This window comes from Typopeltis vanoorti, chromosome 10, assembly GCF_054136105.1.
Source record: "Typopeltis vanoorti isolate ZY-2024b chromosome 10, IOZ_Tvanoo_1.0, whole genome shotgun sequence".
Lineage (NCBI taxonomy): Eukaryota > Metazoa > Arthropoda > Arachnida > Uropygi > Thelyphonidae > Typopeltis > Typopeltis vanoorti.
In genome coordinates, this window is record NC_143558.1 from 136,228,313 (window position 1) to 136,243,483 (window position 15,171).

General features: G+C 37.6%; 1 protein-coding gene across 1 annotated transcript in view; it reads right to left on the bottom strand.

The window, feature by feature from the left end:
- LOC150102825 (homeobox protein Dlx6a-like) overlaps positions 1-11,998 on the bottom strand; it is a 46,613-nt gene extending 34,615 nt beyond the window's left edge. Inside the window, exons 1-2 of the mRNA XM_090399348.1 lie at positions 11,671-11,998; positions 8,697-8,878 (exon numbers count right to left, since the gene is read on the bottom strand). Of these exons, the coding sequence (XP_090255474.1) occupies positions 8,697-8,878; positions 11,671-11,998 (510 nt within the window). The remainder of the gene's footprint in view (positions 1-8,696; positions 8,879-11,670) is intronic.
- Positions 11,999-15,171: the final 3,173 nt, after the last annotated feature.

Below are 15,171 nucleotides of genomic sequence, written 5' to 3' on the forward strand. Positions count from 1 at the left end.
TAGTCACGCATTTATTAATGAAAGACCTTAATACATCCGTTTACTTAGTAAATGGTTTGAGGTTTGCTATCCCTTAGGCTTATGAACTGCTACGTAACCTCAGTATGGTGTGAAAGTAAAACATTTCACCGCCGCAAAATCTTTTCTTTCTTAAATAGGAGTCTATGAATAAATAACTGAATTTCCCATCGTAATTTGCTTAACAAGAAAAACTAGAGTGGCCATGTTTTAAGACCGAGCATCATTACACTCTTGGCCTTCTTCAGTCTCCAGACAGTTTTCTGTGCGCCGACTGAATTTCATGTAAATTTTGTAATAATTTCCTTAATTGCACTAATGACTGCCAGAACGTGCCATTATCTCCCGCGAGGTGCATCATTAGAGATACCTCAGAGGGTCAGGAAGCCGTGGTATACCAGTCCGTCAACGACCTTGGGTACAGTTTAACAAAGAAGCTTGATAGCTTTAACTGTCTCCACCTTCCTAAGGCTGAAGAAGGTGACAAAATCGCTCCAAATTAGTCTGAAAGGTCGCATTTACGTGAAGAAAGTCATCTCAACGGACACTTGTTGAATCCCTGCTGTGTTTTTGCACAAACCAACAGTTTTAAACTACATTAATATACACTTTTAAGGTTGTTTATTCCGTGCTGTGTTTCGGTAGGAATGTTAATTAGTTTAGCAGCTTCTTCGGGTGTAATACAGCAGTAATTTCTTTTTTCGGTGTGACTGAAAAATTGTAAGAAGTGCTTGCGTGTGCGAGGCTACTCAGAAAGTCTTCTTGCTGTAATGGAACTCGGATAACGGAATTTTAATAGTGGAAGTCGAGATCATAGTTCGAGATCTTAATTACTTGAGTTGTGCTTAGTGTTATATCTGAAGAAAATCTAGGAATCGAACTACAAGAATTACCTGGTCGTAGATTAAACGAGAAATAATTTTAGAGGACCGGCAGGTTTCATTCGCGCATATGGAGTAATCCTGAGGAACTGTTTCGTCAGTTTGTAACAGTTTTGTTAGTACATCCTTGTCTATAACATTAGGAGACAATCGAATGTGCACAGATCGGCGGCTATTTGAAAATTTCTACATCGTTTGGGATAGCAAAGTTCTCGTGACACGCAGGAGTTGGCAACGTTTATTTAATGGACTGCTTCCTACTTTTTTTAGCAAGAATCTTTGATGGGAATAGTTTGCAGATGTGACATCGCAAGTTAAATCATTTGCTGCACGTGATAATGATTAATCAATTTTATTATTTTAAAGATATGAACCTCATAAAATTAAGCGACTGTTATAGAAACAAACTGATTCAGAGCAAGCTTTTACAGACATTACTACTTTTCATGGGATTCGAACTTGACGCCTTTGTTATTGTGAACAAGTAGGGACTTTTTGCCAACTCTAATTAGCGCAGGCGCAGTTTATCTGTGTCTCACACGTCAACCACAAACAGCACACTTATCTGTGAGACAGTGATTTAAAAAAAAAAAAAAAACACCTTAGGCTGAGCAAAATATAGTAGGATAATTTGTGTCTGGCATACGTTTGTGTAAAGTTTTTCCAATTTTTTTTTTTTTCAATTAATGAAGGCGTCTAGCATGTGATTGCCGAAATGCGTGTCGAGATATTCCATTGCTAGCCTAGCCTAAGCGAACGAATGGCGTCTCTGTTCTCCGACCTATATGCAGTGTTCGAATCCCACCATGAAAATAAATGTTTTGCGAATGTTATCGCCAGGTGTGACACGACCCTACTTATGGGAGGCTTGAAATGGCTTTAAAAAAAAGTATCATGTTTGGTCTCTAGAGGAAGGTGCTGGATTTTTCTAACCATTAGCTCGCACAAAGTACTGCATGTAAGGTAGGCATACTACCATTCGTGGATGGCATTCACTTTAAATATATACAGCGCCATTTTATATTTCCAAAAATCTGTTCAGTATCATCCAATCCTGTTATTTAATTATATTGACTGGAGCCGTTTATTGTCAATTTTTTTAGTAAATTGTTGCAAATGAATTCTCTTAGATAACAGGAGCAAATATGGTTAGCCTTAGATTCGGTTCCATATAGCGAGCTGTTTTCATGCATAATATTCATACAGCTTAAGCTAATTCGTACTGATTTCATGTTTACGATATTTAAATGATTTTATAACATGATATTGGATTTATCTAATTCAAAAAATTCACAACAATTTTAAAAACAATAAATATACAAATTAATTCAGACCATGAAACAGAGCTCAAGAAAAGCAAGAAATATTATTTATTTTATATGAGAACATAATTAAATTAAATTTTATTTAATTATCTTCTAATTTAAACTACGAGCAAGAAATCGAAGAAAGGAAGCCAGGGTTAGTCGTATCTTTTTCGCATGTCAAGTTAAACCAAATGCAATGTTAAAATAATCTTAACATTTTTTTTAGTGCTGCATAATACGCGGAATATTAATCTAGATTTAACCGACATAAAATCTTTACGCATAAATAGAGATCAGACATTTCAGCAACGCATGAGACCTACTGAAGAAAGAGAGTTCTCATCTGCAAAAATATGCTCGTTGAGATGTATCTAGTCGTCGCAGAACATTTTTTTTCGAACGGCTAAGATGCGATTTTCGATCTCTTTAATTCTATAAAGAACTGGATAGAATTCATTTGATCGAATCTTGCTTCACAGCACTAAGTAACTGAAATTTTGGATTTCGCTCATTCCATAATTGCTACTATTTGTAACATAAAATGCGATATTGAAAATGATGTCCCTCTGTTGCAAACTGCATGTAAACATAGAAAAAGTAACCAACTTTAGCTAATCGCTGATTAACTAGATTTAGCTGCCCGGTTGGCTAGTGATTAACGTACCCTGCTCTCCAACCAGCAGGTTCTGGATTCGAATCCAACTGTGAGTATGGATGTCAGTGGAATATGACGTTAATCATCGGATGTAAGACCATCATTCCGCTTTCAGAAGACCTGAAGTGTTTTTTGTTTTTGTTTTTTTTAAAGTTCCATGTTTGTTTATGTAATGTATGCTAGATTTTACAATCATTCGCGGATGGGATACACAGAAAACATCGTAAAAATGATAAAATAAACTAGTATTCACACTCATAAGAATCGGAAACACGAAGTAAAAATTAAGTTATATCGCAGAGGAGCGTAATTAGTCTATAAAATAATTTGTAGGAACAACCTGAATTAAGTGTTTTATCGGAATCCCTTTCTAAAAGGCAATTTTGCAAATATACTTTCTGAAATACGATTTCATATTTGTAGCCTGAGTGGATAAGGTCTCCGCTTTCAGATGTGGATTCCACTGTGGCCTGAATGTTTGTGAGTGTGCTTAGGAGGGAAGTGGCTTTCATCGCCCGGTTTGAGACCACCTTCCGACTTAATGGATGGTTGAAATAGCTTGAATATGCATCATGTTTCGTCTCTGGGACAGTCTGTTTTCAGATTACCTAACCCTTACCCAACTATGGTATTAATGGTGTTGTAGTATAACCTTTTCTAGTAGGATTAGAATAAAAAAAATCGAGAGTGGTCTTTCTTTAAGAGAAAACAACCGGAGGTAGATATGTATTTAAAAAAAAGGTGAAATATCATCACCTAATTCACGTGGCATTCGCTAATGATTGAATCGATCAAGACAGTGAAATAAACTCAAGTATTTATTTTGGTTTTAATTTCTTTATAAAAGGCAACCACTTCACTGCCGGAGATTTATCTGTGTATATGGTAAAGCTGACGAAAAAACTGGACAAAAACTAATAATTGTTGAAGTGACTAAACAGAATAATGGCGTTTCTGTGCTTAAACTGTTCTAATTCTCATGGCGTTGACTGTGCACGCACGGACTTTTCACTGCCTCAAAGGGGGAAAAGAAGAAAAGAAAGACAACCATAGAAAGCTGAATTTGTTTACCATGTGCAAATGGGTGCCTAAATGAGCGTGCAGCCAGAAACAACCGTAAAGCTACATGTCATCTGTGTGGACAGAGAGTGGAAAGAAACAGCAGGGGACACCTACCCCTGTCTCCCGAGGACAATGCACGAGAAAGATGACCGCTAACACATTTTAATGGCAATCTGAAACCTTAGAAGAACTAAATTGGCGTCTTTGTACGGATGAGGCCTGGAAATTTTATGATCGATCATCCCTTGAATCCTCATGACACCTTCAACACAAAACAAGTTGCGCATGCCACCACTGAGAGTAAAACTTCCCCATTCATATAATGATGGGACGCTTTTTCACTCTAAGACGAGTGGTCAGCGGTCACACAATTCTAATATTAACAGAGGTGCTTTGTTAATACAATAATAAATACCTCTGAGTTCATCGGAAATCCTGTCATTACAATTAAAAGTTGGCACCTCAAACAGTTCAGCGCCTTATTGTCTTGTTAATGCTCACACTATGCCCCATGGGTTCTCATTGTTGCTGTTGCTAATTATGGGACACATCAGAGAGACAGAAGCAAATGGGATATTGGCCCGTTTGCTTGGTCGAGCAAATGTAATTTTTACAGGAAAGGCAAGCAATAAATATTACTCGAGCCGAACCATCAGATTATGAAACTTTTCAGCACTAGCAAAAAATAAAATAAGAAATTGCTGATTGACGCAAGCTTTAGTAATTCACTATAAAAGTATACATCGACCCTCAATGACAATTCTTTACAAACATTCCGCTGCTTTATAAAAACAATCTCCAGATCGTACAGAAACTTATTTCTAAACGCAGAATTCTCTTTTCGTTTCTGGTAATTGTAATTACGTTTTTGAGACTGGAAATTGGTGATTCCAGCACATTTCTTATTTGAAAAGCTGTCACGAAGTGTCGATGTTGTTGGTTTTTTCGATTACCCTGTGAAAAGTGGGTGAGGGACACGGTAGCCCTTCATAACATTAAACCGCAGGCAGGGGAGGAGCAAACAGACGTTTCGTCACGAATTATTTTAATCACTTTAGTTTGTATTAATACACGAAAACAAGTTTGAGTAGCACGTGGTGTTAGGAAACCAAATGCATGTGTTACTTGCACAGCTTTGCCTGAGCATAATGCCACGTGCACTACACGTACCCCCCTTCACGAAGACGAATTTCTTTTGGATTTGTTTCATCTCAATTTATAAGGACGTAAGAATTCATAAAATAGCTTGAGAACACTTTCATTGTCATCCGTAAGTCATTATTGTTTGCTATCACTTTAACTAATTTTTATGTGTTAACCAACGCTTAATTATTTTCATTCAATAATCCAACCACAATTTTGAAACTGGTAAATATTAACTTTGTTTTTGAAACTTTCATCGCTTTTCAACTGAAGGTGAGGTCTTCAGTTGAAATAATGTCAATCTGAACTGTGGTAATAAGATTTTTTTCTCCTACAAAACAAGCACGCTGACAAGAAAATGCACACGGTTGAGAAGTCTACTGTCCTCAGCCTTAGCTACTTCGCCCGTAATACCAAACACAATCAATGCTACTCTTAAGATAACAACATAAGAAAAAGAAATAAAATACCAGTTAATAATTTACGTAGAATCGCACGTGCCCTCTTTCTGTGTGTGTGTGTGCTCGTACGCACACATACGGTTCTTCCTTACGTGTCGTATAGCTCATGTGAGGGATCCAAACCAGCTAACTTTGAAGAGCCACACAAAAGTCATGAAACAAAGAAAAATGGGTGGATGTTGTAAATGAGACAGTTTCAAAGTAACGGAAACTTGTGAAGAGGTAAGAATTCATTCAAAGAGGAAAAAGGTGGGGATGATATGTAAGAGGGATTTTTTGTTCTGCAAGAGATAATTGCTGGGTATAGAGCCTTAAAATTCCTTTATTCTGGCCCACTGCCATAATGTCAAATGGCTGACGGGGGAAAACATTTTTTAGAATTAAAATAAAATAATTTTAGACCTGAAAATAAATATTAGCCGAAGGAAACAGATCGACTGGGATTATCGTTGTAAGAAATTATCGCCATAAATTATCGCCATAAATTATCGTTGTAAGAAAGGTCTTTGGTACAAGATTCTGCTGTTATGATTGCAACGAGATGAAGTAAACGGAATAATCGTAATGGCATTAAATTTCAAACGAATGTATCGAAAAAGTATCTGATTCTAGACAAAGTTTTACAGAAGTTTGAAAAGAAGTTCAGAGAATACTTCATTTAGAATTCAAGTTCTTGTTATTTAATATACGTTTCTCTAGGAATCGATCGTTCAGCTTTTAACTAACTAAAGAAGTGTGATACATGTTCATGTTTGATGCCGCTAAAAGTGAGATTCCGTCTAGTTATCAGTTTCAAATTTGCAAATCTAAGCTGTTTAGCACAATGTGGCACCGTTAGGCCAACCGCCACCAGCTGCTTGTTGAATCTTTGAACCCGCGTACAAAGAATGATTTTGGAAGGCCACAATTTTCATAATAAGACAGTAATATTTATGCCTTTCCAAACACGTTTAATTCTATAGTCCATAACTCAAAAGATGCAAGACTCAGTCGCCTATAGGAACGTGCTTTTCCAAGTTATTCTTAAAAAAAAAAAATAAATAAAATAAATTACTCGAGCATTACTCAATATAGAGTGAAAAAAAGCGACTTGATAATTTCAAAAACGCACTCCGCTTTTCTAAATAATAATAAAAAAAAAATCCTCCATTTTCATTCAAACGTCTTTTGGCTTTGCCATGATAATGCAAGTCGGGAGTTCAATATTCGGATAGTTTCGTGTCCAGAATGCACTGCGGAATTCATTGAGTTTGCCGTTTTTAAAGACAATCTTTGCTCAAAAGTTAAATGTTAGTTTTAATGCTAAATAGATTGTTCATATCGAGGGGAATTATATATATCCTCCTTGTAATATCTAATACTACAAAGAGGATATATAATTGAGTTGTGGGAGATTTTCACTGACCGGGTACGGCGAGATCCTAATTCATTCCGGAATTTTAATATTTGATGGGCGACATTACTCAAATTTATATGTTATCATAATCTAGACTTCTTGATCTATAAACAAAGGAACAATTTCAACACAAAGGAAATTTCTGAGAAATAAACCAATTGTAACTAAAAGACAGCCTCATCCGCGATCAAAAGGAGAATTTTACTATCCGTTAACTATTCAGCACCGCCTCCCCACTACTTCAAACAGTCAACGTCTGTATTTCCAGTGTTTCTATTGTGTTATTTGTAAAACATAAATGAAAGTAGATTTACTTAAGATGATATTAAATGGAGTCATGGAACTTAGATTTTCATAAAAATTAAATCACTACTTCGGGTTTCCTAGATCGCTAGGAGAAGATTCTCTAAACGTTCTTGATGCATTCAGGGATTTTTACTTACGAGTCGATCATTATACAAAAGCAACGATTACCCTTTGAACAAAGAATAATAAATAGGCGGTAAAACCGAGAACTCTCACCCCTTCGAAGGATATCGTGTAAGAAATTATCATATGTTGAAATAAGAAACAGGTGTGCTCTTGATGGAGGTATTCTCAGCTGCCATGTTCATTCACGCACCAATAAAGTGACGTTAGCCAGGTGTGGGACACGAGTCCAGTGTATTTTTATGCTACTGTGTGTTTAATTTAGATATTGCATATGTACTGTTATATAGTAGAAAGAGGTAAAACTCCCATAAAATCTTAAATAACCCGTGATATTGTATCCAAACTTTAAGATTAAAAAATAAAAATCTTAAAATCGGAACATCGTTTTACATGTGTAGAAACAGAAATAAATTGAGAGGTTTCTCAAATTCGTCTTCGTAGTTTTAAAATTCCCCCAGTGTATATTTTTATTTGTTAAATATATGAATTGTTTAGTTTTAAGAGATACTTATTGAATTTACTTAATATAATTCAATGCGAATCCCCTTCACTCAGGTTCAGACGCATATTGCTAAAGGTTTCATTCACAGCCACAATAATATTAATAATTACATTATATAAAAAAAGCATGTATTCCGAATATTTAATACTGTATAATTCTTCACGTTTGTTCTCTGAGATCGCTTAAGTTTTAATTTGAATCCTATTTCTGTATTACAAAGAATGCTAAGTGCTAACAATGATCATGATATAACTTCGTAAAACAAAGAGCTTCGCCTTCTCATAGCACTATAGTGGTGAAAGAAACATTTTCGTCACTACAAACACAATAACTAAAGCTTAGAGGACGCAGTTTTTATTAACACTTAGTGGAGCGGGGGGGGAGCAATTGTACTTTTATTGGTTGTATGTATCATCAAAAGTAAACATTTTGAAATAATTAGCAAACTAATAAAGATTATTATATAACAGATGAAGTGTGTTAATAGCTGGGTAATAAATACTGCGTGTAGTTGATACATTGTAATTGTTTGTTACCAGTAACCTTATTCTGGTCTCCAATGTTTCTACTTTACAACTCTTTCAACCCATTCACGAAGCTTCCTTTGTGTGTGGCTGATTGCCGAGAAAGTGAACCATGCTTGCATATCCCGCTACAATCAACAATAGACTGTGTGTTAGTGTGTGTGTGCGTGCGCGCGCATGATGTGCACTTTCTAAGCACTCACTAGATCACTAGGCTCACGAGAGAGAAAGAGAAGGAGAGAGAAAAAGAAAGAGACCGGTCAAACCGCTGACAGCCATTGTGTTGCAGAGAACAGGATGAGGTCTGTAGCTTACCTGTGTTTGCGTCAGACCAAGGGAGGCGGCTAGTTCCGCTCGTTCGGGCAACGCTAGGTACTGAGTCCGTTGAAACCTCCTATTTAGTTGTTGTAATTGAAGACTGGAATATATGGTCCGAGGTTTCCTCATCTTCTTGCCCTTGCCGTTCACCCTTAGCGTCTCCTCCAGTTGTGATTTGTCTGAAATACATACCAACTTTCAGAACAATCGTACTAATGTTTTAGAGTTTTCCAATTATTTCACCAAAAACGAATATCGTTGTATTCGTTTTTGGTGCTCCACTTTAATTAACTAAATATCTGTTATTAAGAAAAACAATTACAGAGTATATCTACTATATTAAGAAATAGATTAAGACGAGCAGTCCCAGTCATCAGCGACATCATTGATTTATCAGTGTACACTCAAGGAAACAGTCACAACAGTCGTTTATCTCTCTCTCTTAATACAAATATCACACAATCTTATTGCTAAGTATATGTTATATAATCTATATATTTTATTTAGATCCATTATAACAAGAAATACAAAGAATCAAAGTTCAGTCCTACTTAACAGAGAATTTGCAATACCAATAACTGATTAATAATCGCCACTATTATTGAATTTTGGAAGTAATAAAAAAAAACAACTTCTCTTTTGTATGTGTTGGTACAAATATTGAAATTTATCATGGGGGAAAGAGCGCTGACGTCTTCCCGAAATATTTTTAAAATAATGAATTTTTTTTCCAAAAAATGTCTTAAATATTTATCAAGCATTATTTCTGTACTTCAATAAAGACTTCAACTACAAGTTATTCTGTTAAAGATACTGATATCTCACGATACGTTTTTTAGTATTTAGAAAGCTGACACGTGTCTTTTGAAATTCTTATCATTTTTTGGATTACATTATTGTGAAAGTCACTTGGATGTGCATCTCTTGACATAACGTTTACTTTAGTTTTTAACGTAAAATCATCATAATTTATTTTTCTTGGACTGCATATAACTAAGTGACACGGCTGATAAAAACAAAATCTTCGTATATGCACACACCCAGTAAACAGTTCATTTACAGTTCGTAGAATTTATAATTAAAGCTTTCACTTACAAACTTCAGATTAGCATTGCACAAGAATAAAAAAAAATTAAAAAAAAAACTCTCTAAACGAAGTGATGTAAAGTTTTGTAAGTAATTACTAAATTTAAGTAGTTATAAATAATAATATAGAACATTGTATTCATACTAGAATACCGTATTATTCACTGCTTATAGTTTTTGAGTCCTTGTATAAAATACTAGCAAAATTCAGCATACTTTAAAACTGCCCGATGACTCCATATCCTGGAATATATCTAGCTGCATATGGCTTGCTTGTATAGCAATTATTGAACTATAACAAAGTGCGTTGTATCTCAGAACTTTTCTCCCGCGCTAAGCTGGCAGCATTAGCGAGGCCCTAGGGAGAAGCAAGTGCCTGCAACAACCCAGCACATCCGTGTTTGCTTTTAACGACGCATAGTTACAGAGAAGGTGAGGTGATGGGTACAAGAAAAAATAATAATAAAAAAAAAAGGAAATTGTTTAACTTTGAATGAGCGCAGACATACGTGAATTTTCAGCAGTTGTGATTTTAAATAACTTATAAATAATAAAGCTTTTTAATAACTTATAAAGTTAGTCAACAGCAGTAAAAAAATAGTTATTGTTGATTAGTCATTAAACATGTCGGAGAGATTACATGCATTTTCCCAGGAGTTGTGCATTATAACTCTGGATAAAAGATAAGATGGGATAAGTTGCTGATAAATTTAAATAAAAATGCTCTAATATTTATTTACAATAACGTTAATGTTTTCAATTGTTGCACTGACGTTAAGATATTCAACTGATAAGAAATGGTAAATAGAAATCGGGCTGTTATCATGGAGTACATTTGATTCGGCGCCTTATCACCGTATAGATAGATAACGTAAAGATACTATCATAAATAGTCTTACTCGCAACACTGGTAACATGTAACAACAGTAATAGATCCAGCTTACATCTGCTAGAGATTATGTATGAATTTATTATGCATTTTTTATTTATTATGTATGAATTCATTATGTAAACATTAAATTAAAATAAATAAATACTAGTCTCGGCAAAAGAAGAGAAAGCACGTTAAAATTCCATTACCTCATTCTTTTGAAAACTGCTTATCCAACTCGTATAATCCTCGGAGTATATTGAACAAGCAGAAACATTTCGAAATATCCAAAGTTTCGACCACAAAAATAGGCGGGAATGGATCCAGGCAAAAATAAAGCAGATAATGAAGACATCTTAAAACAACGAACTCATTTCGATGGAATAAAGAATTATTAAAGTTTTTAAAAAATGATTTTAAGAATACATATTACACAGACGAGTTCGTAGTGTCCCGTGGTCGTCACAAAAAAGACTGAAATCATTCGTCAGTTGTTGAACGTGCATATATAAGGACGGCGTTATCCTTGGCTACGCCCATAATTCACTTAGTCTATTGTTTGTTTAGGCTGTTATTATGTGACGGACTCATTTGAACGCCATTTAAAATAATTGCGAGTACAGGTAGAAGCGTTAAACATACAGACATTAATGTCATCAGCGTTTAGTGAGCTATTTGGCCGCAAATAGCTTTATTATGACCTCTGTCCTAGGCGACATTAATATGTGTTCAACAAAACCGTGACGGCTAGATTACCAGGTCGACACAGTCGTGAAGTACGGCAGTCAATCATGGCCTGGCCCAAACTTAGGTAACGAGCTTAATGACGGTTGTTACGGATGTTTACCGACTAAGTGTCACAGACGTTTCCGAAACACTGTGTTTACCTACTGCTATAGGGTGTGAACACGCCAACTTGTTGAACGTACAGTCGCTAGATTTAAGCTACAGCACAGACACACGCACACAATACTAAGAAACAATAGGAAACGTTACGTAATAAAGTGAACTTACCGTCCCGAGGAGGGGATGGACATGGTGGACATCCAGGTACATTGGCAGGATATGTAGTAAGATACGGGTGGCTTGGATGGGTGTATGTATTATGAAGGCTTGCATTTAACGGACTATTGTTCATAGGGAATGGGTAGGCTCCCAACGGTCGCGCATGCTGCGAAGTGGCGAACGCAGCTTCATGTTGTGTCGGTTGCGTCGGATATGCGGACCGGATCGGATAGGCCTGGGCATGGTGAGGCATGGCGGACAGGCCTTGCTGCTGGATCTCCATGAACGCCGACTTGTTGGTCACATCCTGGTCAAGGCCATCCGCAGTACCCGCCATGTTCGGGTAGGGGGCCGAAAACTCCGTGAAGTTCAACGTGGTGACGGCTTGAAGGAAACACCGACCAAGAAAGAAAGTTGAGAACTGTGCTTGTGGTGCGAACGTTGCCAGCGAGCAAGTACTTAAACTAGCAAGAAGCCTTGGTCTCTTTACGATGAATATGGATGACAGCTAGCGTCGCTCCACCTCCCAACTTGAGCGGACGGCTGTGATTGGTCGAACGCGCCACAGAAGCTGTGTAACGTCAAGGCTTCGTCGCTAGGCACGTTTGAGCCAGCGGTACAAAGACGACGGTCTTCCCGCCTTCAGCCGTCACTCATCCTTCGAAACCCAACCTATCCCTCTCAACCCCCCCCCCTTTAAGTTTCCCCCTGAGGGATGAAGTAGAGAGACGTGAGTACGGCACGAGGGGTTGGCATGTTCAAGAGCTCGAGCAGGTTGCGTAGGTCCAAATGCCTCCAGCAGAGTTTTATAAAAATATCGCCACTGTCAGCTACGCCTACCAGATAACAGCAATGTGGAGCTGCAGAGAATCTCTGAATTAAGAGGAGCGCCACCAGCCACTGTCAGACCCGCTTTGTTTGAGTTTCGAATACAGAGAACTTTTCAGACTGCCAGTCTGAACCCAAACACAACGGGCCCGTCACTTCTACCCCCACCTGGCTGGCGCCATTACCGCTGTACAGTAACCAGCCCATCACATGTCTTTTACACTGGACACGCAAGCCGCTTCAACAGCACGTAGCCCTGACGGGCGCCGTGCGGCATGCCTTAGCTCTTTGACGGTCCCGGCACATCAGCGCTTTCATGGCCGACGGCAATTTTTCTCCCCTTGATCAGCCAGAAGGTGAGGGGTGACGTTGCATGCGTTCTGAATGGAGTAGTCTGCAGCAGACTGAAGACCACTTTGGTCTGTCTAATACGTGAAACTCTATTCATACACAAACTACGAATCCTGTGTGTGTGTGTGTCTGTGCGTGTGTGTGTGCGTGCGTGTATGCACGCGTTAATATTTTATTCCAGTTCGTTTTCTTAAAGGTTCACTAAAAAAGAAACTTTAATGTGCTCGTAATTTCTTTCGGGAAACATATATCTGGTACCCCCCCCCCTCCGTCTTTTTTTTCAATCTTTAGCTTGTTACATCTGCCAGAGTGAGGTAGGTGCTACCAAGGTCATCGATGGCCGTCTGCCCTACCGCTCAGCGTGCACTCAGCTCGTGGGTGTACATGGCCCACCCCCTCACCAAGGAGAACAGGACGCTCGAAGTCACGGCACCATTGCGTACGTCAGGTTAGATGAAAGCTGGTCGCCTTGATTAGAACCGGACTGGAGCCCTACGGCTTACTGCAACAGTGCGTGGTTAGCTCTATCAAGAAGTTTCTGAGAGAGAGAGAGAGAGAGAGAGACTGCTTGCTTCGTTTATTCCTGTCCTACCGACAACATCCACTTCGAAAAAACAAAACAAAAAAAATATAACAAGCAGCCGGAAACGGCACAAGACGCGTTCCGCGAGACTGCGCCCATTCTGCTGGTGGAACCAGCTTTGTGCCAGATTTTAGGGCGCTCGCTGCACGCAAGAGTGAGCCTCATGCTGGACAGGGTCGAAGGTTATCTTACTGCGTGGCGTGTGAAGTACAATATGCACGTTTATTTTTTTTATTTATTTATTATTTTTTTTAACTCTGTCCTGGCAACTGACTAGAAGGCTTTGGTGCTTCCGTTGAATGAATGTAGTCGAGGACAGGTGGACGCCGCTCCCGCGTACTCCGTGCCGTCAGACACAGGTACGGCTCGGTGACCACCCTCGCAGTTCGTTGTTTGGTCGCACGCACGTTAGCTTGAATACATGTGACGGTCAATCATTGTTCTGTAACAGACGACAAGCATGATAGCCGTCTAGTGCTCCACGACACTCGGCTTTGAGTTTTCGCGCCTTAAACAATCCGAGGGATCGACTCAAAAAATTACCATAAGCAAGATGAGATTAGATGGATTTCCCTCATTTCTTATTTCAGTTAATGTCATAAAAAAGAAGGGGGATGGGGAGGAGTCATTCACCTGACTACCCAGCAAATGCGACCTCTTCTGGAGAGAACAGTTTAAACTTTTATTATTTGCCGCGAGTGTTAATAGCGAGGTTAACCAATAGGAGGCAATTCATAATTTCATGCGTTTTATTGCAATTTAATTTTGAAATAATATTTACTGTTTCCTTAAATGAAGGTGTTTAATTAGCTCGAGTTCTTAATGACCGTAGGTGTTTTAAATTATTGTAATTGATTAGGGTTTAGGTATTCGAACGGGTGTAGCCGAGATTTTTAAAAAAACATGTATCAGTGTTTGAAATGTATGGAATTTGTGACGAAAAAAAAAAGGAATCTAAATGTTTAAATACTAAAAAAATATTCAAATATCTTTGAATATTTTATGTCCTTAAATATGTATACTTTCATGAGTGCATATTTTATCTCAAAATAATTCTACAAATGAACTTTTGACTGCCTGTTATACATGTTTTCATTGATAAAACAGCAACATATTTGCAACAATGAAAAAAAATCTCATTTGCAGAATTACGTTTTATATCCATCACTTATTGCAAAAAATTATTTCATTAAAGATATGCACTATTCATCAGATTTAAGTAGAGATCATATGATTGATTGGCTTAATAATCTGGTCACTATTATACTCGTTTGACTAGCTGTTCTGCAGTATCCCATAAATCGGATAGTCAGTTAAAATCCTTACTTCCAATTTATCCACTGTCTTATTGATATCTTGAGAAAGTTGGCTGTTTATTGCTTTACCGATAATCTTATAGTTTCCTTCGTAGCAGGTAGAGCCACCTGTAGAAGCAATAAAGTATTCCAGATCATTAAACATTGACCTGACATTGGAACTTAACCCGATTGATCGCCGTCTATTTCAAGTTTACATGCAAGCATTTCTCACACTAGAAATCGTACATAATGTTAATTTTCGCTCAACGTTGGTCGTTGCTCTTTTTAATAATCGGAATATGGTTTGTCTGAAAGGGTCAGTGAGTTGCAAGGAAATTAAGATGGATCCTGTTCGCCAACCTTCTTTTGTTTCATAGAGTAATGAATTAAGAATTTTACATCGGATTTCATTTTTAGTGGTATGAGAGTAAAAACGTAATTTTCAGAATA